The following is a 27147-nucleotide window of genomic DNA, read 5'->3' as shown; positions in this document are numbered from 1 at the left end:
TACAGCAAAGTGATTCAGTTATACATATTTATTGTCATTTAAATATTAGTCTATCCTAGCCAAATGGAGTTAACCTTTCACATAAAGGATAACTAAGCAGGGGTTTAGTTATCTTTGGGATTGGTGGATTTAGGTGGTTGCACTCACCTAAGCAGAAGCTGGAGGCAAGAATTTGTCTCACTTATAAGTTAGCAGTGTGTGTGTGTGTGTGTGTGTGTTAGTCGTTCAGTCGTGTCTGACTCTTTGTGACTCCACAGACTGTAGCCTACCAGGCTCCTCTGTCCATGAGATTCTCCAGGCAAGAATACTGGAGTGGATTGCCATAACCTTCTCCAGAGGATCTTCCCAACCCAGGGATCAAACCCTGGTCTCCTGCATTGCAAGCAGATTCTTTACCGTTTGAGCTACAGGGAAGTCCTATAAGTTAGCAGTGGCTCTCATCAAATAAACCGAGTCAATAAAATATAACTTGTTAGGATTTGTTAGGCATCCATGCATAAAATGCCACAGATAGGGGGTTACTAACCTTTAATAACCACTAAGATTGTTATGTCTTACAATGATGGATATGAGATGGATAAATACATTTTTTCCTAATACTAATTCTGTTTTCTTGCTATTTTCCCAACTAAACAGAGTAATTTCAAAGGTCACCTGCCACATAAATATCTTCTAATGGATGTCATTGTTTTACTTATTGAGTTGAACAGAAATAGGAGCAATTTCAGATTTACCAAGGTAATAAACATCTTTCAAAGTAGGAATGTACAAAGGCAGTACCCCATACACACGTTTACAGACATATAAATCATCACAGAATTCTAAACTGGAAAGGATACTTCGGGTCATCTAGACCGACTACGTGCAGCTCCAGGCTCACTACACAGAGTGGGAAGTTAAGGTCCACCTAGATGACACAGCCCAGTGAGTATGTGGCAGAGATGGAAGTAAACCCGAGACTTCTGACTCCTAGTAGAGAGAACAGCTAAAACCTCCAGTCTCCACACCTGGAAGATGAGTGGGTGCCTCTGATGGGTGCATATAACAGGAATTGCTGATAGTGTGATTCAGCTGCCCTCAAAAGGAAACTGTTTCTAGGTTATGCCAATATTGCTGACAGTATCCAGAATGACGGGGGATGGTCCCACTCCATGCTAGGGTGGTGGGACCATCAGTCAACTATTTGTAGGGTTCAGGCTGGATATCAGGGACCCTGACAAACTGGAGTACACAGAGGGAAGCAATGAGGATGAAAAGGTACATGGAAACCAAGCCACGTGAAGAAGAGTGGAAGAAACTTGAGTAAGCATGAGAAAGATTGAGGGAGCTATGCTGCAGCTGTGGTTAAGTATTTTAATAGGCCTTGATAAAGAAGATTATGGGGGTTCCTTCTTTATCAAGGAAGGATACGGAACCGTTATATGTGGGACCTAAGTGTAAAGTTAAGCAAGTGTGAAGATTTTCGTAGGGTCAGTCTGGTGCAATCTTATCTCTGGCCAGACCACACTGAGGCTGAATTCTACACTAGTCACTGGGCACGCTGCACAGGAAACACTGACTAAATATCTGTTGAACTGAAGCAGAGGGAAAAATGTGCTGGATCATCAGGCTCTCCATTCTTATTTTTTCCCTCCAACTTTACTGACTGTTGGAGGATTTAACTGCTAATCAGGCTAGGAATCAATTGGATACGAAATTCTCCATGACTAGATGCTACGTTCAGGCCAAAGGTATACTGATTAGTGACTGAGAACTGAAAAACAGGCAAAGACAAGAGGAATGTCAATTACCTTACTGATGTGAAACTCCAGGCGTCTCATGTATCTTTCGATCGTTTTAATTTGCTGGAATTAAAAGAAGAAGTTTGAAAAAGTACAGACATTTACAGTTTCACTGATTAGACACGTGTAGCTATTTATTAAAGGTTTTTATTTTACAACTTCATTTATTTTTGGTTGTGCTGGGTCTTTGCTGCTGCCTGGACTTTCCCCTCGTTGCAGTAAGTGGGGGCTATTCTCTAGTCGTGGTGCAAGGGCTGCTCCTTGCGGTGGCTTCTCGTTGCAGACCATGGGTGCTAGGATGCTCAAGCTTCAGTCGTTGCAGTTCCCAGGCTTTAGAGCACAAGCTCAGCATCTGTGCTGCACAGGCTTAGTTGCTCCACCGCATGTGGGGGGTTTCTGGACCAGGGATCCCAGGGATGGGGCTTGTGTCCCCTATATTGGCAGGTGGATTCTTTACCACTGAGCCACCAGGAAAGCCCTGTGTGGCTATCTTTATTATCTCATACTCAAAAATACCAGAAATTGTTAACTATTTCCCCTTTCTTCCTATCTCAGTTACTACTTTAAAAGATTCTCTAGTATCAACTTAGACCGTATTTTTGAAAAATACTGAAGACACACGCTGAAAGATGAACTTGAGCTAGCTTTTAGAATCCTTATGTTTAACATCAAGGGAGGCCAAACAAATTGAATTTCCTGGATTTCTGGCAGGACAGTATCATATTGGAGTATACTTAAATTCCTTCATAATGACATTTTATCAGTTCAAAGATGAACTCACCCCCATTTTAATGTTTCTGAAATTGGGGTGCATTTTACAACTGCTGCTATCTGTGCCTGCCTCAAGATAATCATAGTTGGTTATGTCACCTCTTCCTTTTGAGTGATAAATACTAAATTTAATTACCCTTTAAAATATTTGCAGATTATACTAGGATTCAGCATCAAAGGTCTCAAATATATAGAAAGGCATGGAAAGAGACAACATTGTATATAACTTTAAAAAATATGTATGTTTAAAATAGGTCTAAGAGAGTTTGTCACTAAATGTAAAATACACTTCAGTGAAAAGAAAGAAATGTGTCACAGTTTACCTGGAATCACTCTTTTTCTTAGTGGCACATAAGATAATGATGTATTTTCCAATCACAGATGTCTTCCATTTGATGAAATATGATAGTTCCCGTTTAGAGAGAACACAGGTATGGACCTTTAAACCCTTGGAAAATTCTTAAACTTACTAGCACACTGAGAAGCCCTGAAACCAGGTGGCATTTTTATAAAAGTGACCTTAAACACATTATTGAGTCTGTAGATCATAGTACTTACATCATCCTCATTAGATAAACGCATGAACTCTTTCTCTAGGACCTTAACTGGACCTAAGAGGAGATCGCTGACTTCTCAAAGATGAAGCGTTTTTTTCCCCCAGCAATGCCCTGAACACAGAACAATAACTTACCTTGTCTAGATCATACAGCACACCCTAAAATTAAAAAAAAAAAAAGAGTATCCGGGTTAAAACATAGTTCCCTCAAAACCATTACTGACACGAATGGAAGGATTTTGTCCGCATTTCTGCATTATCAGTGAAATAATGATAGACCCCAAAATGTTCTGTTGGACTTTTTACATTTGCTTTAAAAGAGCAAAAATCTGGGTTATTTTAAATACCACTAAGAATATTTTTAAGAGCTAGTGTTTATTTATATTCTGTGTCTCCAGAACCCTGCCCAGTCCTCACTGCCCCCTGGGAGCTGTAAAATGTTCACTTGCTTTGAGCTCTCCTCTCTTACATAGTGAGGGGCACAGAAATTCATCTTCACTTAAAAAATTTTTTTTAATGTTAACATGAAAAATAGCAGTGATATATGTGTTAAAAAAGACTTGGCTTCCTGTTTAAACACATAAAAATTGATATTTAAGAAGAGTCCTTGAGAGTGGTGACAGGCTTTCCACAAATTATCTTTAAAGCATGTTTATTCCTCGGTCACAATATCACAGGAGCATCAGTACACTAAGCCCACAGCCCCCATCAAAAGGGTTGTTATGGAACACTTGGTCCCGTTGGAAGCTCCTCCATCCACACACCATTGTTCTCCAAAGGGGAACATTTGTTGCCGCTGAGGACTGTCAAGGGCATTCAAAAACTCTGAAGGCCACTCCACAGTGAGTTCCACATAAATGGGAACATTTTATCCTTCAATATCATTAGAATATAAAACTTCAACTTTCTGTGAAGAATTTAACCCCTACCCAGCCTCTTTGTCCATGGATTTCTCCAGGCAAGACTACTGGAGTGGGCTGGGATCTTCCCAACTCAGGGATCTAACCTGGGTCTCCTGCATTGCATGCAGATTCTTCACCAACTGAGCCACTAGGGAAGTCCCTAAGCCTGCATATTTCAGGCTTTTCAGGACAAAAATATACATTTTAGCACATCTTTTAAAAAAGATAACAGCTATTCATGTATATCTGTACCTTGTGTATGTAGAGTTTTCCCGGGCTTTCTGATGCCTTGGAACATTAAGGCATATCATTTAGGACTTAACAGAATCATTTAAAATCATTAGAAACACCTCTTCAAGCACAGAAGCCCTCACAGATTCAGAATAGAGGAAATGTGTAAGAATCTCCAACAATACCATGTGTAGTTAAAATGGTTCAAGGACTCCTCTGATTTCTCCTAACAATGGCCTCTTGAGCTTCCTTCCCCTTTCTGATATCACTCACCTATTACTTTTTAAAAACTGGAGATAAAACAAAAGTTCTGGGCTCCAAATTCCAACACTAAAAATACGGTGGTGGTGTTGTTCAGTGGCTAAGTTGTGTTTGACTCTTTGTGACCCCATGAACTGCAGCATGCCAGGCTTCCCTGGGCATCACTATCTCCCAGAGGAAAATCCCAACTTTTTATTTCTTTATATTTTGTGGGAGGAGGGGTATAGGGAGTTTTTTTTTAAGTATTTTTTTTTCCTGATTACACAGTTTGTCTGCATAAATATGCTTGGAAAATACTGGAACATATTAAGAATAAAGCATTAAGATACACATCCGGAAGCAGATGGTACTTTGCCCCTTGGATCTGCTTTTCTTGAAGCTTCTTCCTCATCCTATGCCCATCCAATAAGACAAGTTACTTAGCAGCGCCTCCTCTCCCACCCCAAAACCCCACTGTGTTAACATCTTAATGATTAGTACCTACCAGGCGAGAGTTTCTTCTCATATCTTTTAACTGAGTTGTCAGCTTATCCAGCTCTGTCTGGTGAACCTCCAGATACTCACTGTAAAGATAAGAGAGACGTGATCGTGAACTCCATGACCACTGAGTGGAATCAGTGCTGATGCTGACCTGAACAGGAGGATTAAGAACCTGAACCTTACTCTGTGGAGTGCAGAGCTGGTGAGGGAAAGGCTCTGCATTTTTCCAAACTCTCCACATTTTGAAAGCTCTAGCAGTTGCCTCTTATATTATCCAGATAGTCTAAAAGGAGAACCCCATGAAGCTGGCAGTGCAGGAAAGCAAAACCAGTGAAGAGGGAGGGGTGAGTACTATGGAGTCAGTCTTGGGTCTGGGCTCACGGAATCCCATCTAAGTTCCACATGACATTGACTGTATGCATCTCACCACACACTAGGGAAGTTTTATTCTGGACAAACCATTGCTATAATATACTTGGGAAGGTTTTAGAACCCTTCTTTAGCAGTCTCTAGAACAGATATGCCTGTCTACCATTGCTGAAGTGAAATCCAATGCTGAGTTAAATATAAATATATTACTTTTTCAGATCTCTTTCAATGTTTGGCTATGATGGAAACCAGACAGAGTTCTTATCTTTCGGACTCATTTAAGGTTTCCTCAATTATGGTGCAATCATGCTACAGAAATAGATATTCTAAAATTAGCTTACAAGACTAGCTTTTCTGACCCTCCTGAGGATTTTAGAAAGGAACAAGGTTTCAATATATCATTAGGTTTGATGTTCTTACTCAAGTCCATTTTTCAAAGCCCTGTAGACCTCTTCCACCCTTTTAGGCTGAGGCTCTTTGGGAGGGCTGCTGTTTTTGTGTCCTAAATTGTGCATTTTCTTCAGTTTGGCCTGAGGCTTCTTGAGAGCGGAGGAATTTTCAATGAAGGAGTTACATCTATGGAAAGAGAAAAGAAAAGCTGAAATGGCTTCAGTTTCTGGCAGCCAAAGTGATCTGATCAAAGAAATGCCTTTTAATCAGATTGTATTTGCATTAGCGTCTTTTGGGGTAGGCAACATTCCCTTGCATATTAGTAGATCTGAGCCATCCTACATTTTGTTTTGTGGTATTAGATTTAACTGCTGAAATCTGGAAGTTTGGCTGGGCAGTGGCTACCCAGAGTCGACGCCTGGCTGTAGGTAATGTACACTCTGAATGAAAGCATGTCACATCACTAAATCCTCATGTGAAGCCAAGGACACACACTTCTAGGTAGAAATAATGAACAGGCAGAAGGATATAATCCAGCTAAAAAAATATGTTCACTATGTGGCATCAGGTGTGTCCATCTACTGAATTTGACTGGGGGGCTTCCCTGGTGGCTCATTGGTAAAGAGTCTGTCTCCCTGCCAATGCAGGAGACATGGGTTCGATCCCTGATCCAGGAAGATCCTGCATGCTGAGGAGCAACTAAGCCCATACTCCATGCCTTGAGCCCATGCTCCACAACAAGAGAAGCCACTGCAATGAAACACCTGAGCACGGCAACTAAAGATCAGCCCCTGCTACTGCAACTGGAGAAAGCACACCAGCAGAGTCAGCACAGCCAAACGTAAATAAATAAAATCATAAAAAGAAGGCAAATTCGACTGAGATGTGAATGCATACATCTTAAATGAGGGTCAGAGCATGACAAAGGAATAATTCTATAGGCAAGCACACCTTATTTTATTACACTTCAAAGATACTGTGTTTTTTCACAAATTGAAGACGTGCAGCAGTCCTGTGTTGTTAGATGATGGTTAGCATTTTTTACCAATAAAGTATTTAATTATGGTATGTCCATTTTTTTTTTAGACATAATGCTATTATACAGTTAATAGACTACAGTGTAGTATAAATGTAACTTTTATATGCACTGGAAAACCAAAAAATTTACGTGACCCGCTTTATTATGATATTTGCTTTACTGCGGTGGTCTGGATTCAAACCTGCAGTATCTCTGAGGATAGATTTTTTTTAAAGTTTTATTGATTATTTATTTATTTATTGACTGCACTGTGAGGCTTGCAGGATCTTAGTTCCTTGATGAGGGATCGAACCCAGGTCTCAGCAGTGAAAGCACTGAGTCCTAACCATTGGACCACCAGGGAATCCCCTTAAGCTTTATTTTATGGAATACATTTTGTTTCGGTATAACATGAAACTCAAAATCTCTATTAGTGGCAGGGAGGCAGCCTATAGTGGTAAGATGGACACATGGTAACTTATCCCCAAACTACTGATCTGATTAGGAAGCTAAGAGGCCAGACTACTCACTGACCCAGCTGTCAAGTGGAAAGCCATGACCTCTGAGTGTGGCAGGTGGGCACCTTCCAGGGTAATTCTTAGTTACCTCCCTCTGCCATCACTGTGTGTACCAAAGGGGACAATGTATGTCAGAACACATAAACCCCCTAAGAATGCAAGACCTTTATCACGTCAGACAACCTGAGGACCAACTTTATTCCATGTTGCTTATTTCACTACCTGTCTTTTCTTTCTTGAGTTCCCCTAGGTTCTGTTTTAGATGAGAGGAGATACTGGGGAAAGTGAAGAATAACTTTCCCAAGGCTGTGTCTGAATGACAGACATCTGCTCCTCAGAGTCAGTCTGCAGAGGCAGTCACTGCATAACTTCATACCAAAAATAATCCCCCAGTTACAAATACAATGCAAATCCCCCCAATACGATGGAAATGTGCTTCAAAAAGGGGTATGGGGTGATTTCAAACTTTATTATAAAGCTACAGTAATCAAAACAGTCTGGCACGGGTCAGACTGTGACCAGTGAATAGAGATCAATGAATACAATGAATACAGTAGAGATCAATGAATTGATCTGGAAATAGATCAATGAATAGAGAACCCAGAAATAAACCCTCCTATATATGGTCAATTAATTTATGACAGAGGAGTCAAGAATATACAATGGGGGAAAGACAGTCTCTTCAATAAATGGTGCTGGAGAAACTGGACAGCTACATGCAAAAGAATGAAACTGGACCCTCTCTTACACCATATAAAAAAGTTAACTCAAAATGGATTAAAGACTTGACTGTAAGACCTGAAACCATAAAACTCCTAAAATAAAACATAGGCAGTAAACTCCTTGACACAGGTCTTGGCTGTGACTTTTTGAATAAAACACCAAAAGCAAAAGCAACCAAAGCAAAAATATACAAGGAAGACTACATCAAACTAAAAAAACGAAAAGCTTCTACAAAGCAAAGGAAACCATCAACAAAATAAAAGGAATACTATTCACCCATAAACAACAATGAAATCTTGCCATTTGTGACAACATAGAAGGACCTTGAGGTCATCAATACGTAAGGAAGTAAGTCAGATCAATGTACAATCTAAAAGAAAAAAAAAAAAAACCAAGTTTGTAGATATAGAGAACCAGTTGGTGGCTGTCAGAGGCAGGGATTGAAGGGAAGGTAAGAGAAATGGGCCAAGGGGGTCAAAAGGTGAAAAGAAAAAAAAGAACAATTTAAATTGGCAGGAAAAGACTACCATAGATGGTGCTGAAATGGGTGTATAAAGAACTTTTACTATTCTGTAAGAAAATATGTAAATGTACACCCTCAAAATAGGCAATGGATGTAAATGAACTGGTTATTCCCAAAGTATAGACAAAAAACAAGTAAACTTATGAAAACACATTTAACCTCAATTAAGGATGATCTAAAAGACTGAGAAGGATTTTTAGAAAATGCTCAGTATCAGCAGATGTGTGGATAAAGGCAAATCTGTTGTTACTGGATTTATCCTCTGTTAGAGGATAAATGGGCTCAAACGTTGGAGGCACTTTAGCAACAGGTATCAAAAGATCTGAAAAACACGGGGCAGGGGTGGAGTGGGGGTAGGGAGAGCTACGCACACATATTGCTAGCTTGTCCTAAATCTTCAGCCATCTCCTTTGCAGGAGCAATTCTTAAATGATAGATATTTGGGGAACATTACATCTTTTTCATGAAAGAGATTAAAACAGCACAGGTGTGTGTTTTGACCAGGCCACATGGACGCGGACCTTGTTCAGAGCATCAGGGTTCGCATCCCTCTCAAGCTGTGTCCCAAGAGAGAACCATCATGACTTGCCTGGATCGCCGCTCCTGAAGGCCACTGAACCCCGCAAAGGACTGGCTCCTGATGATCCCATTGGGCCCTCCAGGCGAGAAGGACTGGGATCCTACCAACATGATTTCTGGGAGTCTGGCTGGTAGTCCTGTAAGACAGTGGAAAGGTTAAGGCAAATAACTGGCAGGTTCAAACAGAAAACATGCTAAGCCTGTCAACGATACTAGGAGGTGACATGGGGTAAGGTGAGTCATCGCTGTTAGATGCTTGTAAGACTTCTTTCCTATGACATGTTCTTTTTAACCCAAAGGGTTCAGATCTTAGGTAAAGAAACACACAAAGACATAAATAAATATAAATTAGACACCATTATCAGTTACTTTAGGGTGTCTTCAGGGATTTTTTTTTTTAAACAAGGTTCAACCGTACCTTCCAAATCACGGAAACTTTGTAATGTTTCCCTCCATTTAGAACAGCAATAACACCAGCAGAAGCTCACAAATAGGCCAAGTCAAGTTTCAGACAGGCTCTGTGTCACATTCAAAGCACGGCTCAGTCTTAGGGTGGAATTCTACACTTGGAAGTCACAAGACAAAAAACACTAGGTTTCCTGAGAGATGAACTTACTTAAACTTGTTCTCCCTTTTTCTACACTTAAGTATATTTTGAAAGATCAGATCATGCTGCTATTGTGGCAGTGAGAAAAAAAGACGCGCACAGGGAGTGCTCACAAGAGCAGTGATAATCGAGGTTATGATAAGAACCCATGAGAAGAGGCAAGGAAGGTAAAGGGGAAAATATAGCAGAAAGCACAGGCCGCATTTCAGTCACCAGCTCGCCTTTTGTAAAGACTTGGCACCACTGACCAAGATGCGTTGTCAAAACACAACTTCAGGTGCTTCCCTGGTGGGCCAGTGGCTAAGACTCAGAGCTCCCAATGCAGGGGGCCCAGGTTCAATTTCTGGTCAGGGAACTAGATCCTACGTGACGCAGCTAAGAGTCTCAATGCCGTAGCTGAAGATCCCGCATTTCGCAGTGAAGATCAAAGATCCCATGTGCCCCAATTGAGACCCAGCGCAGCCAAATAAATAAGAGAAATAAATGTTTAACAAAAAGACAAAACTTAAGCTGGACAGAAGCCTAAGATTAGTTTCCCCAAAGGACTGCCCTAGAACAGTTAGGTAATTCTATTCCTTTTATATCAAGAAGAGTCAAAGCACATACCATTGTTTTAGCAGGTAACCTCAGTCCAGAGAGGGGGACGGGCCAGCAGGAGGAAGGAGACACAGCCCCTCTCCAGGCTAAAGACTTCCAAAGTGGGCAGACACCAACAGCATCAATAGTTGCCCTTAAAAAACCTAGCAAACAAGCAAGCAAAGCTGAAAAACAGCAGCAGAAGGCTCCTGTGGTCCACCTAACCGTGATGGAAAAGCCAATATCACTGAGACCGGCTCAGAGCTCTTGGAAGCAGCTCAGTCATGGGCGGAGGTCTGAATGAGTTGCTTCCCCAGAGAGAAAAGAACAAACAGCCCCTTCCCCAGGAGGCTGCAGGCTCCTGAACCCCCTCCTCCGCAGCCACCGAGGAGAAAGCAGCTCTGGGCTGCATGCATTCTTGCATGCACACTGGCGCTGACTCACTTGGCAAGAGGCTTTGCAGTGAGCAACAGGTTGCTCTTTGATCTGGGTGGGACAGGCATCCCATCCATTCCAGCTAGGGATGGGGGCAGGGAAGCTGAAATTTGGGAGCATTCTCCAGAATTTTTTTTTTTTCTCCAGAATTTTAAAAGGAATGATGTAGAATTATGCACATTCAGTAATATTAATATCTAACGCATGAAAGGCAGGACAAAATGTAGTGCAGAGACTCTTTCTGATGCCGCTCCTCACCCCAACGTTCAAAACTAACCACAATTAAAAAAAAAAAAAAAAAAAAACTAACCACAATTTACACATAAGTCCTTAATAAGGTCCTCCCAAGTGTTCTTTGTTGCTTACTAAGAAGTCTGTCCAATTTTCATTAAAAACACCTTCTTAGGTTCATAAAGCAGGCCTGTGCTATCTTTGCATCACATGTAAACATAGCAAATATCTATAATAAATATCAAGAAAAAGGTCCAGAAAATTTAATAAATATCAGGAAAACATGTTCTTTTTGTACTCAATAATCTTGTTATATAAAACATACCTTAAAGTCTCAATTTGGCAAATTTAGTCAGTTTCATATCTCATTTTTTCAATTACTGTCCAATAGGTCTGTTGCATCCTGGCAAGCTTTGGTCATGGGAAAAAGACTTAAAAGTGTGCGGAATATTTTAACTGTTATTGTTTTGACTTCCTAGAGATTACATTTTTAAACAAAAAAGATTTTTTTCTCGTACCCACTGGATCAGTAATTGCATGGACTCCTAAGCATTCTGATATAAATGATATGGACCTGAGTATTGGGATTTTGAAAAGGACCACAGGTGGTTCTGATGCTCAGCCAAGAAAAGAAAAAAAGGATGATGCTGAATTGGTTGAAATTTTCAAACTCAACCAAAACAATTTGCTGCAATTTCTCAAATATCCAACTTTTAAAAAAGAGTCTTAAGCCTCTCTTTGGAAAGTTTAAATGTTAAATGAATTAAACATTAGAGTTGGATAGTGAAATAATTTTTTCCCTTCCTTTCTTTCAGTACCAGGTAAGAAAGCTGCTGCTTCTTCTTTTAAAGGAAGGCTTTATTGCTTTGCCAGGTAAAGGGAGACACACCAGCCTTCTGCCTCAAAAAACTGTGTGTCTCCAGGCATACTTCTTGAGAACAAAAATGTCTGTCTTGGATTCTGAGCTTTTAAATTGCTTCGGGATGTCCTCAGATGCTTTTCATTACAGTTACTTGTTGAATGGATGCCTGCTGGGAACAGGAAGAGGGGTAAGCAGTTTTGTGAATGTTCTGTTTTGCCTATCTGGTCTGCGAAATGATCATTATCTATCAGAGAAGAATTTGGCTGATAGCTGGCTTAGCCTGAGATCCCTATCCTGCCATCAGCTCCCCTAGAGGCTGACTCACTGCCTAAGGAGAGTCATAAAATAAGTTTGAGGGCTTCTGCACAAAGTTAGGCTCTTGAGAAAAAGGAGTAGGTTGAGAAAGGGAAGAGCTGGAGGGATGATGGGTAACGGTGCACAAAGCACCCCCCTGCCTAACCCTGAAGTGGGGGGTGGCTACTTGGCTACTAGTCTTCCAGCGGCCTCAGCCATTCCCCAGTGGCTAGATACTCTGTAACTCTATCATCTTTTTGATGAGACCACTCCCACCTCCTGGAGCCTTAAGTCCTCAAGCTGCTCACTGGCTTCCTAGACTCACAGACCTGCTTTCTTCCAGCAACACTATCTATCCCTAAAGCTACGTACTCATTTGCAGGCTTTAAGGACTCAAAACTGGTTTCTAGTCATTTGCATTTTACTAGCAGATGCTTCTTTGAAGCAATGCCTTCCCCTAAAGAAAGGACTGATGTACTAATATCAATAGAATTGTATTATCACTGCTGATAGCGGTATAAAGTGATACCCAAAGCTTGGAAGACAACTGGTAGTATCTTCTATTTAATGTGTAAAACACATTTATCCTTCAATATGTCACATCTACTCTTTGCTATCTCCTGTGTAGAAATACTCAACTTCACAAAAAGTTATATACGGGGAAGTTAATGACAGTCAACTACGTAATAGGAGAAAAGTGGAAATGATATAAATATTAATCATTATAGGAATGATTAATACATTATGGCATAACCTGAGCAGTTATAACAATATGCCCACACAGAAAGACCCCCCCCCACCTCAGAACAAAGTGCAGAACAAGTTAGAGTATGATACCAGGAATGTTGAAAACAAAATATAAAATTATGTACATGAATCAAAAAGTTCTGAAAGTATACATAGACAGTCCATGGAGAGGTGGGATTGAGTGGCAGTCAGAAACATTTTAATTTTCCTATTTTGTTTAAATTTTTGTAAAGGAAATGGATTTATGTATGATTGATATGATGCCGAATACTTTTTTGAAACTGCAGAAATTTTGAGTTGTCTACAGTTGGGACTTGGAGAAGGCAATGGCACCCCGCTCCAGTACTCTTGCCTGGAAAATCCCATAGACAGAGGAGCCTGGAAGGCTGTAGTCCATGGCGTCGCTGAGGGTCGGACACGACTGAGTGACTTCACTTTCACTTTTCACTTTCATGCATTGGAGAAGGAAATGGTAACCCACTCCAGGGTTCTTGCCTGGAGAATCCCAGGGATGGGGGAGCCTGGTGGGCTGCTGTCTATTGGGTCGCACAGAGTCGGACACGACTGAAGCGACTCAGCAGCAGCAGCAGAGCTGGGACTACAGAGGAGACAGATCTCACATACAAGAACATATAAGACAACTTTGATGGGTAACAGCTCTATTTATACAGTTTGTTGTTTATATCTGTAAGTCCTGCAAAGGAGAAATATGATTTCTGAGAAATAAGGTATTAGGTTTCATAAATTCTGATTACACCCTAATAATTCAGATTCCTCAATGAAGTTTCCATGATGAGCTTTGAATTATAGACCAACTTCTTTATTTTCATCTGAAGGACTTCTAGAGATGGGACTGGACTCCTGGTAAGAGGTACTATACCGGGTACACGTTGCTAAGACTCACCAAATACCATGCCTAATAAGCAAGAAATTCCACATAAAATAACACTCTTCTTGGGCTTCTGCTACTTGAAACTTTCCAACTTTCTAGCTCTAGAAACTAGACATGTTTCTAGTTCTCAAGTTACTGACTTCTCACCTGGTCTTTCTGAAAATGCCAGCAGAACTAATATTCATTTATGTGCATTAAATGAAAGGTCTCGAACCTTAGGCACACAGTGAAGCTGCTACGGTTTGTTCCTTACTTTGCTTTGTCCCAGGCAGCCCAGGCGGTTACACCATGTGGCCACCCCTGCCCCACAATTCCCATAATCCCTGGGAAGCATCGACTCTTTCTGGAGGAATCCCAAGCACTTTTACTAAGAGTTGAATGAACCTTACCATTCTGAGCTGAGCCTCCTAGCACAGACGACGGCCACAATGGTTTCTCTTCTCGATTTTTCATACAGTGAAAACTGCTGCCTTCTCCCTGGCTATGCAGTGCTAAGATCCAAGTGAACACACAACAGTCTTTTGATACAAAATGAGTACAGGATTTCACGTGTTCTGATATGACACGGTGATATAAGTAGACTGGGCCTTGGTGGGTGTGATGCGCCACCATGTGACCTGAAGTTCCTCGTTTGTTTAAATTAGAAGGGAGCTTATCAAATCACCAGGCAATTTGGGAAGAGCACTGAGTCTGGAGATGGCAGGGTCTGGGGAGGGTGGATGTGAGGCAGATAAAAAAGATCAAGGGATCAAGAGGTTGCCCCTTCACCCCACTAGATTTCTTGCCTTATTTGGACCAAAAATAAAAGGTCCAATACGAGCACAGTTCAGAGGGGGGACTAGCCAGTGCCCTGGAGAACTCAAAGATAACCTGATTCTTAAGAATAAATGAATGAATGACAGAGGTCAACCTTGGAGAGTTGCTTGGAGGACGGGCAATGAAGGGCATCCATCACAGAGCAGGGCTCTGCAGCAGATCCTAACACGCAGCTCCTGACAGTGCTTCCGGTAGAGATAGCAAAAACGGAAGAAAAATGCTTTGAAAGTTCAGTCCAGGTGACAGTTCCATTTCCCCTTACATTTTTATAAACTGGTATTCTGGTTTATACTTTCTGGTGAATTTGATTAGCCTGAGTTAGCAAGCCTCTCTCCCCAAGCGTGAACAACTCCTTTTGGAGACTCTCAAGGTGAGGTAAGGCAGGGTGAGCTCTTTTCATCACCTCTCAGGCACGAATCTCCAAATGAATGAGTTCACAGTAGACGTGTTAGAAGCATTGATTAACCATAATTGGACAAAGCAACCAGTCAGTAGAAAGAATGTTACTAACTATACTGAGACTCATGAAAGGAAATAGGAATCCTTAGGTTATTTTTAGTTTTTCCAAGCATAAAAGCACTCTGTTGCATTAGGATAATACAGAGAAGTAACAAGAAGTTAGGGCAGGGATGGGGAGTAAAGAACCATATAGTTTCTATCCACCCAAAGACAACCACCAGTAGAATTTTGGTGCATACAGTTTTCTTCAACGCAATAATTTTGAGCACAGTACATACTAAATTGTGTATGCTGCTTTTTCTATCATATTCTTTTTTTTAGAACTATATTTTATGGTTTATAATTGGCTTTTCTCTTCAACTACCTTTAAGAAGGTACTTAGGAGCTTCCCTGTGGCTCAGACAGTAAAGAATCTGCCTACAGTGCAGGAAATCTGAGTTCAATCCCTGGGTTGGGAAGATCCCCTGGAGAAGGAAATGACAGCCACTCCAGTACTCTTGACTGGAGAATCCCATAGACAGAGGAGCCTGATGGGCCATAATTCATGGGGTTACAAAGAATCGGACGTGACTGAGTGACTAACACACACTACGTCGACCCACAATCCAGGTGCTCCTTGGGATGATAAAAGGGATCCATTCAGTCTACATCATGCTGCTGCTGTCTAGTTGCTATGTTGTGTCCAACTCTTTGTGACTACATGGACTGTAGAATATCCAGCCAAGCTCCTCTGTCCTCGGGGTTTCCCAGGCAAGAATACTGGAGTGGGTTGTCATTTCCTTCTCCAGGAGATCTTCTCCACCGAGGAGTTGAACCTGTGTCTCCTGCATTGGCAACCTCTTTTTACCACTGAGCCACCAAGGAAAATCCAGTCTCTACGATAGATGCCTTTTATTTTTGATTTTAAGATATGGTCAAAGGCAAAGTGTATCCTTGCAAGAATGACTTCCCTATGGGAAAGGAAGGGGCAGATTAGCATTTGTACATGCTGGAGATGCAGGACATCAAGTATTATGAAATTCAAAAAACAGCCACACAACAGCTGGACATCACTCTCTTCACCCTGCAAAAGTAAAGGTTTTTATGGTCTGTTTCCCTCCTTTTTCATTTAGCTGAATTCTCCAATATACAACACAAACAGGTAATTCTGGAAGACCCCCACTACTGACAGAAAATATAAGAGACATCTGTGATTTCAGAACAAAGAATTTGTTCTCACTGAAGCATTTCTCATGGAGGGAGAATGTCAACTTAGAAATCAATAGTGGCATAGCTACAAAGCTATACCATCTCCACCTTAGACTGAGACTAATCTTCTGTGATAAGGCAAGAGCCAGCAGGTCAGCTGGCAGGTTGCTGGGGTGACATGCAGGCAAAAGTAGACAATTCTACAATTAACTTGAGTGTTGGCTTGGTGCCAGGGATGGGAACAGGCAAAGGATCATGAGACAACTTTGTGTGGGTGTATGTGTGTGGAAGTGTTAAAAAAACTGCTGTGATGATTGCTGGACAATGTATACATTTCCTGAAACTCAAACTATATACTTAAGATGAATTCAATTTATGATACGTAATTATACATCAATAAAGCTGTTGGAAAATCTCTATCAGTTTCCAGAAAAAGTCATCATTCCTTCTGCAAGAGGAAATGCCAAGGAATCAGGACCTGAAAAGGAAAAGTTCAATTAATAAGGAGCCAACTGAGAGCTGAATATTTTCATGTTTTGATCCTTTTCCCTGTAGGCACCACATAAGACGCAGCACACTGGCCCCACTGTGCTTCCTGACTCATTTCATCATGCCCAGGTTGTGTTCCTCCACTCCCCGCTCCTAACAATGTCATCCTGTTTATGCTCCCCTACATACTGGTCAAGAGCAAAAGTATAATTCAGCTGTCTAAAAGAGGCATGTGGGCCAGATGTGAATAGCCTGCTATGCTAAATGATTATTTAAGATGAATCCTAAAAATAGGTGTCTATGTATTATATGGTTGCAAGGTACCTATTACAGAACAGTTGACTAATCTTAAAAAAAAAAAAGTGGATATATTTAAGTCATTGGCTTTTTTTCTGTAGTGTTCTGTCTTAAAATAAATCAAGGCAAGGCTAATATTTGCTTCTCAGTTGTCAGCTTCGGTTTACTAACCAAGTGATAAATACATGCATGAGCTATTACACTGATGAACTGAGACAAGTGACGTGAATGGATGAAGAACCTTATAGAACAACTTTGATGTCAACTTTGATCCGTTGGTTAAGGCGTTGGATGCCTGGAAAGTTTCTATTTTTGCCTTTGTAACTGGTAAGTGGTTGGTAAGGAGGTACTTTGAGGCTATGCAAATATCTTGTTTCTTTAACCTAGACGTTTTAGCAACCATTGATGATTTTTTCCCAAATCAATTATCATTATGATGGTGGCAAAATGGTATGCTTTGAACTCAGTCATTGTTTTGTACTATAAGAGCTTTCTTGAATCCTTTTATTTGTTTTTATTTACTGTCAGGTCTGTTGGGATGGACTCATGGATTCTGATTTTATTCAGTGGGTTTGATCCATTACTACTGTTTGATGCAAAAGTCAACTGTTTCCTGAAGCATTTTCTGAGCAAATCAACCAGCTCAACCAGAGGAATCTTGCCGTGTAAACCACAAAATTTCCAGTATTTTTGGTTGCACTTCTATCTTATCTATTTATTTATTGTTTTCAAAGTTTGGTGTTTATTTAACTGATTTTTTCAATTACTTTTTATTGGAGTGTAGTTGAATTGATTTATAGTTGATTTACAATGTTGTATTTCAGGTATGTAGCAAAGTGAATCAATTATACATATATACGTATACATATATATGTAATATATCCACTCTTTTTTAGATTCTATTCCCATGTAGGTCATTTCAAAGTATTGAGGTCAGTTTTCTGTGCTATACAGTAGGTTCTTATTAGTTATCTATTTTATGTATCAGTTCAGGTCAGTCACTCAGTTGTGTCCGACTCTTTGTGATCCCATGGACCATAGCACGCCAGGCCTCTCTGTCTATCACCAACTCTTGGAGTTTACCCAAACTCCTGTTCATTGAGTTGGTGATGCCATCCAACCATCTCATCCTCTGTCATCCCCTTCTCCTCCTGCCATCAATCTTTCCCAGCATAAGGGTCTTTTCAAATGAGTCAGCTCTTCACATGACGTGGCCAAAGTATTGGAGTTTCAGCTTCAACATCAGTGCTTCCAAAGAACACTCAGGTCTGATCTCCTTTAGGATGGACTGGTTGGATCTCCTTGCAGTCCAAGGGACTCTCAAGAGTCTACTCCAACACCACAGTTCAAAAGGATCAATTCTTCGGCGCTCAGCTTTCTTTATAGTCCAACTCTCACATCCATACATCATGACTACTGGAAAAACCATATCCTTGACTAGACGGACATTTGTTGGCAAAGTAATGTCTCTGCTTTTTAGTATGCTGTCTAGGTTGGTTGTAACTTTAATGTCTAGGTTCTAGGCTGGTCATAATTTTATATATAGTACTGTGTATATGTCAATTCTAATCTCCCAATTTATCCCTCCCTCTCTTTCCCCCTTGGTAATCATTAGTTTGTTTTGTACATCCGTGACTCTATTTCTGACAAAACTTCCAATTATTGATGGGAATTAACATACTCAGGGACTCGGTGTTTTATAACTATTTCCCTGAATGTTTCACCTCTTTTAACAAGCTACAAACTTCTTGAGCATAGGTACCATCTATCTGTACCAACTTCTTTGATGCTCAGGGTAGAATAGAAAAGCATTGTTTCTGGAGCCAGGTAACCCAGGTTTCACTCAAGTTCTCTCTGAGCTCCAATTTTTCTTGTCAATAAAATGAGGATAATAAGACCTAAGTTACCAAAGCTGTTGCTAGGAGAAAATGAGATAACGTATGTAAAAATCTTAGTGTGGAATAATGGTTTCTTTTCTACTATCAATGTCTAGAATGAGCCCTTAGAAGGTATATCTGACTTTTATCCATCAAATAGAATGCACTAATTATAAAACTATACATACTTTTTAGGGAAAGAGATAGTATTAGTCACTTGGTTGTGTTCAACTTTTTGCAACCCCATGGAGTGTTGCCTGCCAGGCTCCTCTGCCCATGAAATTCTCCAGACAAGAATACTGGAGTGGGTTGCCATTCCCTTCTCCAGGGGATCTTTCTGACTCAGGGATCGAACCTGGGTCTCTTGCACTGCAGGCAGTTTCTTTACTGACTGAGCTACCAGGGAAGCCAAAAGAGACATATAGAAATAAAGAAATTTGATATTACTGCTCCTCTCTTTCTTTCTCTGTTATTCCCCCCTCGAACCAATGAGAGCAGAGCACTGTGAAGCTATTTTCAGCGTCTTGCAGAACCATTTGAAGAGTAAAGAAGAAACATTAATTGCATGTCTACTCACTGGAACAGTCGTTGTAAGAACTTCTACATAATTGGCACCATTTCAGCCTGAGGAAAATGAAAACCCCCTCTTCTTCCATTCTGGTGGATGAAATGAATGCAGAGAGGAGCAGCTGGCCTCACGATAATTAGAAGAGAAATGATTCAGGACCTAAAACTTGCTTAAAGGTCAAGGGGGGTTGAATGGATTTTGACTAATGTTGTCATAACTCATTTTAAAATGCAAAGTCGAAAACACTTAGAGACCCTCATTTGGTGCAAAGTAGACATCAAAACAGGACCAACTGTTTCCTGGTTCAAAGGAAAAAACATTTTGTGCTTAAATGAAGCTTGAAGCTATTAGCAATAATAAGTCAATTTACTAATTAAAAAAAAAACACACAAAACAGTAAAAACCATGCACATCAAAAGGGGAAATTTCTTGGAAGCACTGTCCTCGTAGACAGCTTGGCTGATCCTGCTGAGAAAAAAGTCCACCCACCACAAACCCTCATTATTTGATCATCAGATTCAAAAACAACGCTCCAGTATGAAGGAAATGGCCCCATGCCTGTTGTTACCAGCTCCTCTAGGCTTTCCTTGCATGTAGCCTGTTTACCCCTAGAGCTTGGCAACTCATTTCTAGCTAATGGTGATTATTGCTTCTTTACTTCAAAATACACCAAACTGGTACTAACATCTTCTGCTGTTATTTGATTTTACTAAAATTACCATTTTTTTACAGTTTTTTTTAAAAATTGGCTTTACTTTTTAAAGCAGTTTTAGGCTCAGAGCAAAATTGAGCAGAAGGTACAGAAATTTCCTATATACTCCCTGCCCCTATATATGCACAGTCTCCCCTACTATCAACCCCCACCAGAGTGGTACACTTGCTACAGTCAATGAACCCACATTGTCACATCACCATCATCCAAAGTCTATAATTTTCATTAGGATTCACTCTTGGTCTCCTACATCCTATGAGTTTGGGAATATGTGTAATGACTTGTCCACCATTAGAGCACAGGGAAGCAAAATTTCCCATCTCTGAATGTGTCTATTTTGCATGTGGATTAATTTAAGCTGATTATCTTGAGAAATGGAAGACTCAAGAAGTTTGAAATTACAATTTTTGGTACTTTATTTTTAGAGCAGTTTTCCTTTGTATTTATTATTTAGTTTTTGGCATGCGGAACTTCCTGGACCAAAGATTGAACCTGTACCCCATGCAGAGGAAGCTTGGAGTCTTAGTCACTAAACCACCGGAGAAATCTCTAAATCACCATTTTTTTTTTTGTAAGCTCATAGTTTTTATTATTTTCACTAGAATGGAGCTACATCTTTGGCCACCTTAAAGAGAAAAAGCCCTTTGGTTCTAGAAGATTGTCCCCAACAGCGTGCTGGGAAGCATAAGCATGCACCATGCATGGTTCCTTTGCCTAGCATGTGTGTCTAAAACACATCTGTTCATGGGCATGAGGGTCAGGTAAAATATGGAACTGAACCTTGTAATTAAGCTATATTATTTGGCTCATCTCAGAGAAAGGAGATGAATTATCTTAAAGCTTTTTAGATATGGCCTACACAATCAAACAGATTTTTCTCATGATTAATTAATTTATTTCTGGCCATCAGAGCAATAAAGTGGAATTGCTGGAGGGTTGACTGACAATTTTATGTGATGGCACGCATGCATGCTTAGCTGCTAAGTAGCGTCTGACTCTATGATCCCACAGATTGCAGCACACCAGGCTCCTCTGTCCAAGGTTTCTTGCAGACAAGAATACTGGAGTTGGTTGCTATTTCCTCCTCCAGGGGATCTTCCTGACACAGGGATTGAAGCTGTGTCTCCTGCATTGGCAGGTTGATTCTTTACCACTGAGTCACCTTACAGCTAAAGACCTCAACTCAATTATGGTAATGCCATAGGATCACAGCTTTCGTTTGCACTAGGAGGTGACAGTTAAGCCTTGCTTAGGTAAAGCAATGGACTTAAAGCCAAGGCAGTCTTTTCAAACTCAAGTTACATTCGTCATTTTATTTCTGTTGTTATGACAACACTTTTAAAAGCAGTACTTCAAATGCTAAGCATTCAGGCATCTTATTATAGACTTGAATATAATACACAAAGGTATGAAGCACAGCTCGTAGGGGTTTTGAAGGAGTCGAGATGCACAGTTAGAACACCTGGATACCTTCTCAGCTCTGGCCCCTGAAGCTCCTTCACTTGGCTTTTTTATGTAAAAAAATAGTGAGGGCTCATCCAGAGGAGGGAAGATGAAAGAATTTACGTGGGAAGATATGCATTATTATTCACAGTCTCTATTCTGATACTCTTGATTACAGCCTGCGTCATGGCTTTTTTAGAAGTCTGTAAGTGATGGTGTGTTCTGATCAACTTCAAGAGCCTATTGTTAGCTATTGGAGTGATTCGTTTATATAACTGTAGCTCTATAGAAAAAGTTCTCATAACATAGACTTATTACGAAAATTAATAATCTATAAAGGGAGAGTGGTATTTAGCATGAATCTGTAACAGGAAGCAACGATCTGTTGTGTCTGCACTATAGTCCGGTAAAAGCAGAGAAATGTTTGTTAAACCTTATGTTTTAATCTTTTAAATTGAAGCACAGGTGATTTACAATCTGTTAGTTTCAGATGTACACCAAAATGATTCAGTTATATTCTTTTTTTCCGATTGTTATCCATTATAGGTTATCACAAGATAAATGAAAATAGTTCCCTGTGTTGTACAGCAAGTCCTTATTGCTTATCTATTTTACATGTAATAGAAAAATACAGAATGCTTCACAAAGTTGCACGTGATCCTTGCACAGGGGCCGTGCTAATCTTCTCACTCTTGTTCCAATTTTAGTATACTTGCTGCTGAAGTGAGCACCATTTTTTTTTAAAGCAACATACAAAGAAAAAGATGTTTTTACCAAGGAAATGAGTCAGTTGAATGTTGGCACTTTCCGATCATTATGTGTTGGGTTGGCAAAAAAGTTCCCTAAGATCGTATGGAAAAAACCCGAACAAATTTTTTGGCCAACCCGATATTAATAGGGAGAATTTTATCTCTATTGTTAATTCTCCCTGCCTTGGAGTACATTTTTTCTGATAATGTGACCTTGGTCTCCCTAAACCTGTGGTGTTCTGTCTGAAGTCATGTGAATTATTACTGAACAAAGCAGAGGTGAAAAAAGGAGGATGCAAATGATAACATTTCAGAAGAAACCAGTGTCAGAGAGTTACTCTGTGGTTCAACTAGAATAAGGCTGTGTTTGAAAGTGCCATCACATGCCAGCAGTTTCAAAGCTGTGTGGTTTCCCAGAGGCCTGCACACATGTTCTCTGCATGGTAATTTTAGCAAATTAAACTACTATAAAGGGAATAGTGGGTTCATTACTGGTCCTTGCTCCTGCATACCAAGAAGGTGGTCATATGAACAACATCTGCTGAGTTATTTTTGGTTGCCAAAACCAAATAATTTATAACCAGAATGCAAAGCAGTTAGGTATAGCTATGTGCAAATGCCTAGATTATCAACAAAGCAGAATTATGTTCCTTTTTATGATACATTAAGAGGGTAAAATCATTTCTTACTGTTCTTTGCTCCAACCAGAGGATTTGAAGCTGTAAAAACAGGAATGAAGCAAAAAGTCCATTTAATCCTTCAAGTACAATTTAGTTGCAAAGAAAGAACAAATGCTTATGGATCCCACACTGGACCCATCAACATATGGCAGACTCCCAACAGCAAAGACAAAAGAATACATTGCAGGCCTATTTGTACACATGTGAAATGCCGAATTACTTGGATTCTGAGCCCAAAGGCACTTGGATACTTCCCCTCACAGAGGCCCACGTAACTCCAAAAAATCACACGACATTCCCAGTCAGCTAGCAAGTTAATCTCCACTCTTAGCTATCTGTAATTCTTTGCCCATTCATGTCCTTAGCCAACCCACCTAAAGGGGAGTCAGATCCATTTTTCAAAAGCAGGAAAAAGAAGGGTTGGAAGACTTTCCCCAAGACAACCTCTCTCCCCCACCACACAATTCCATCACCTGACTTACCAGTTTCAACCCTATTCTAGGCCCTTCCCTCTGAATTTACTCCATCCACTGGTCACATTAGAATTGTTCGAAGGGCTATTTTTTATTTTCGGGGACTCAAATCTCACTCTGAAATGCTTGGTCTTCTCTTGGCTCTGGGTTTTAAATTTTGTCTCTAGTTCATTAGCAAGAAAATGGTTTTCATTCATTTTCTTGGGTCCTACCCACTGTCTCCATGCACCCTGTCCCTCTGGCCAGTCTGGGAGAAATAAAGTAGGTTAAGATCTTCACAGGGCTTCAGACTCCCTGCTGAGTAAATCATTTATTCATGGGAAAAAAGGAGGAGAAAGGACAAGATACTCAAGAAATATACTGTTGGGAGTCTGCCATATGTTGAAGGGTCCAGTGTGGGATCCATAAGTATTTGCTCTTTCTTGGCAACCAAACAGTACTTTAAGGGTTAAATGGACTTTTTGCTTGAGTATCTCTTGTCCTTTCTCCTCCTTATACATCTAGATGTAATGTGTAGACCTTGTCCTGATTGTGATGACAAACCTACCAACAAAAAGTCATTTTTGAGATATTTGGGACATTTTAACACGGATTAGACTTCAGATCATACTAAGGAAATATTGTTCATTTTGCTAGGTGTGAAATGGAATTAAGATCATGCAGAAATATGTCTACACTTTTGAGAGGCCCACGGAAGTTTGCAGGAGTGAAATGACATATAGTTTAGATTTGCTTTAAGATGTTTTAACAACAATAACGGGGATATATGAAGCAAATATGGAAAATTCTTGACAATCATTGCACTGGGTGATGGGTTTTTAGGAATATGTTATTCCATCTGCTTTATTTATGTGCACATTTGAACATTTTAATGTGTCTACTGTTCCAGCATTGATATAAGAAAGCAATTCCGAATAGTGAATGGGTGTCAGGGCCCACATCTAGCATGAAGCAGTCAAGTATTGTGTCAGAAACTACTTCTTGGCCTTTAGCCCCTTTATGGAACACTTCAGAACACAGGGAATGTAAGAATGGGGGATGTAGCATGAAAGCAATACATGATGATCTCTGTCCTCCTTGAATCTCAGGGCAGATAAAGAGGAAGTCAGAGAGAAGGGAAATTTGTCTATTTTCTCTAGAAGGAGAAGGAGATTTGGTTTAGCCTGTTTGCTTGGTGGGCTGACCCAATCCCACTTCAAAGCAAACAAGAAGCCTATAATTTGACCACACTGGAGGTCAAATTAACTGGCTTTAATAAGTTCCAGACCCACCTAACTTTCCACTCCTCCTGGACCAACATCTGTGTAAACACAGAAACCCCAAACTAGGACTACCTCTCTTGGCCATGGAGCAGGTCAACAGGGAACAGAGCTGTGGGATCACGGGAGCCTCAGATTTTGCCTCTGTCCTCTGGCTGCTTGGGAGAAGCGTGTGGGAATAGTCTGAGGCTTTCACCATGGACAGGGCCACAGAAGGGTCTGAGGTGTCAGGACTTGAACAAGTGCAGGCTCTGAGCAAACTGGCAGTGCTGAGCCTGGGAGCATTAGTCATGCAAAAATGAAAAGATGAAATAATCTCTGCATAGGCAAGTTTAGTTTTCCAGTCAATTGACGGAGGCCTTCTCCACCACAGAGGTAGATATAGTGGCTCAGATGGTAAAGAATCTGCCTGCAATGCAGGAGACCTGGGTTTGATCCCCGAATTGGGAAGATCCCTAGGAGAAGGGAATGGCAACCAACTTCAGTATTTGTGCCTAGAGGATTCCACTGACAGAGGAGCCTGTTGGGCTACAGTCCATGGGTCGCAAAGAGTCGGACATGACTGAGCAACTCACACTTTCATTTTCTCCACCATATAGGGCTTCTAAAGAATTTAGTACTGATGCCAAAGTTAAAAGAACTTAGAACAGGTGACCCTTTGGGGAATAAAAATAAAGAGAATGGTGCATCTTTTGGTGGTCACACAGCTGTTTGAATCTCTACTATCATCTAGTGAGGAGATTCATAACATTTCAAATCCGCGGGTCGGTCCTTTCCAAACGCTTTGACATCTATACTCTGAGAACAGCCATGCAGATAAGGTAGGGCAACTGTCCTGATTCCCATTGCACAGGTAAGGAGACCGATCTATAGACAACTGTACTAACAAGACTGTTGGCAGAACTGGCTCTAGCATCAGAGTTTCTGCCCATCTCTCCTTTCCTTTAGCTGAGAAAGCAGAACTCCTCTTCCAGTTTTCTTTGCCTTCTTCTTCTTTAAATTTGGCCGTGACACGGGCCTCGCAGGATTTTAGTTCCCCATCCCTCAGCAGTGAAAGCTTGGAGTCCTAACCACCAGACCACCAGGGAATTCCCTTTTTTGCCTATTTCTTAATATGACTTTCCATCAACTTGGAGAGAAGGGTCACCAGTACTCAGAACGCCCTGTGACCTCACAGACATCATTAACTAGCACTGATCAGGTGCTCAGAGAGTTCAAGAACAATTGACCTTTGTTTCACTGTTACTCTTATTTTTTATTTTCTTATTCCATAACCATTCCCCATGAGCTTCTTTGGTGGTTCAGTGGATAAAGAACCCACCTGCCAATGCAGGAGATGCATGAGACTCAGGTTCAATTCCTGGATTGGGAGGATCTCCTGGAGAAGGGCATGGCAACCCACTCTAGTATTCTTGCCTGGAAAATTTCATAGGCAGAGAAGCCCGGCGGGCTACAGTCCAGGGGGTCATAAAGAGTCAGACACAGCTGAGTGGCTGAGCACTCATGAATTCACTCACTCAACCATTTCCCACAATGAGATGCTCATTATAACACAGTATAACAATAATAACAGCATTTTAGAGTCAACAAATACAAGTGGGTAATCCTTGCTATTCAGGAGTAACAAATTCATGACTAAATCCAGAAAGTCATGTTCACTGTTAGAAACTGAGTTACTGGGCTTTTTTGAAGACATTTACCACATTAAAATAAATATTTAACCTATATTTTGGCCTCTGAACCTTCCTATGGATATAACTATCAATAACCTCTAGAAAGAACATAATACAGTTTAGAGAGTCTCAAACCTGGCTGCATATTAGAATTACCTGGAGAGCTTTTTAATAATGTGATTGTCTGAGCCTCATCCCCAGTGGTTTCAATTTAATTGATTTGGGTAGAGCCTTGCCAGAGATACATAAAATCTTCCCAGGGTTTCATTTTTTTTTCTCTGCACACCGTATGCTGTAATCTTGATCACATCTACCTCCTATTCTTTCAATGCACAAAAAATTGAGTTATTAATGTTCTTTAGTTGCTTGATTCCAACTCCGATACAAAAAAAATACTTGGAAAAGGCATTGCCAGTTTTCACCAGAAACACAGGACAAAACTGCCTCACTTCTCTAATGGCAAGAAAGGAATGGCTTTGGGTATCCTAGGGTTTAAAAGAAAAACTGTCCACTGTGTGAAGACGCAAAAGTAACTCCCTATCAGGACTGGAACTCATGGTCATCTAATCTTCTGTTTCCCAACTGTGATGACAAAATATAGGCCTTCCGTGTCAGGGCTGTGGAGACCAAAGAATTCAGCTTGCCTGGCAGAAACACTTTATATTGTGCAGCCTTGATGAGTTGCCTGACCTCTCCAGACCATAATTACCTCATCTGT

The 27147-nt window shown here is 40.6% G+C and overlaps 1 protein-coding gene, 1 long non-coding RNA gene and 1 other non-coding gene across 8 annotated transcripts in view; all 3 read right to left on the bottom strand.

The window, feature by feature from the left end:
• Positions 1-27147, bottom strand: part of RIPOR2 (RHO family interacting cell polarization regulator 2) — a 239897-nt gene that overhangs the window by 40269 nt on the left and 172481 nt on the right. For all 6 annotated transcript variants that reach the window (XR_011251301.1, XM_069563791.1, XM_069563789.1 and 3 more), the window contains 5 exons: positions 9113-9239; positions 5772-5927; positions 4987-5065; positions 3244-3267; positions 1791-1844 (listed from right to left, as the gene is read on the bottom strand). Coding sequence is in view for 5 of the 6 variants with exons in the window: in XM_069563791.1 (XP_069419892.1) it covers positions 1791-1844; positions 3244-3267; positions 4987-5065; positions 5772-5927; positions 9113-9239 (440 nt within the window). In the remaining variant the exon portion in view is untranslated. The remainder of the gene's footprint in view (positions 1-1790; positions 1845-3243; positions 3268-4986; positions 5066-5771; positions 5928-9112; positions 9240-27147) is intronic.
• LOC138425667 (uncharacterized) lies at positions 13077-21480 on the bottom strand. Its single transcript, XR_011251302.1, has 2 exons — positions 15824-21480; positions 13077-15485 (listed from the first exon to the last, which is right to left on the bottom strand). It is a non-coding gene; the product is annotated as an uncharacterized lncRNA (long non-coding RNA).
• On the bottom strand, positions 22220-22326 carry LOC138426134 (U6 spliceosomal RNA). The gene has a single exon (XR_011251557.1). It is a non-coding gene; the product is annotated as a U6 spliceosomal RNA (small nuclear RNA).

Source organism: Ovis canadensis, chromosome 20, assembly GCF_042477335.2.
Source record: "Ovis canadensis isolate MfBH-ARS-UI-01 breed Bighorn chromosome 20, ARS-UI_OviCan_v2, whole genome shotgun sequence".
NCBI classification, from domain to species: domain Eukaryota; kingdom Metazoa; phylum Chordata; class Mammalia; order Artiodactyla; family Bovidae; genus Ovis; species Ovis canadensis.
This window is presented reverse-complemented; position numbering and strand designations above follow the sequence as displayed.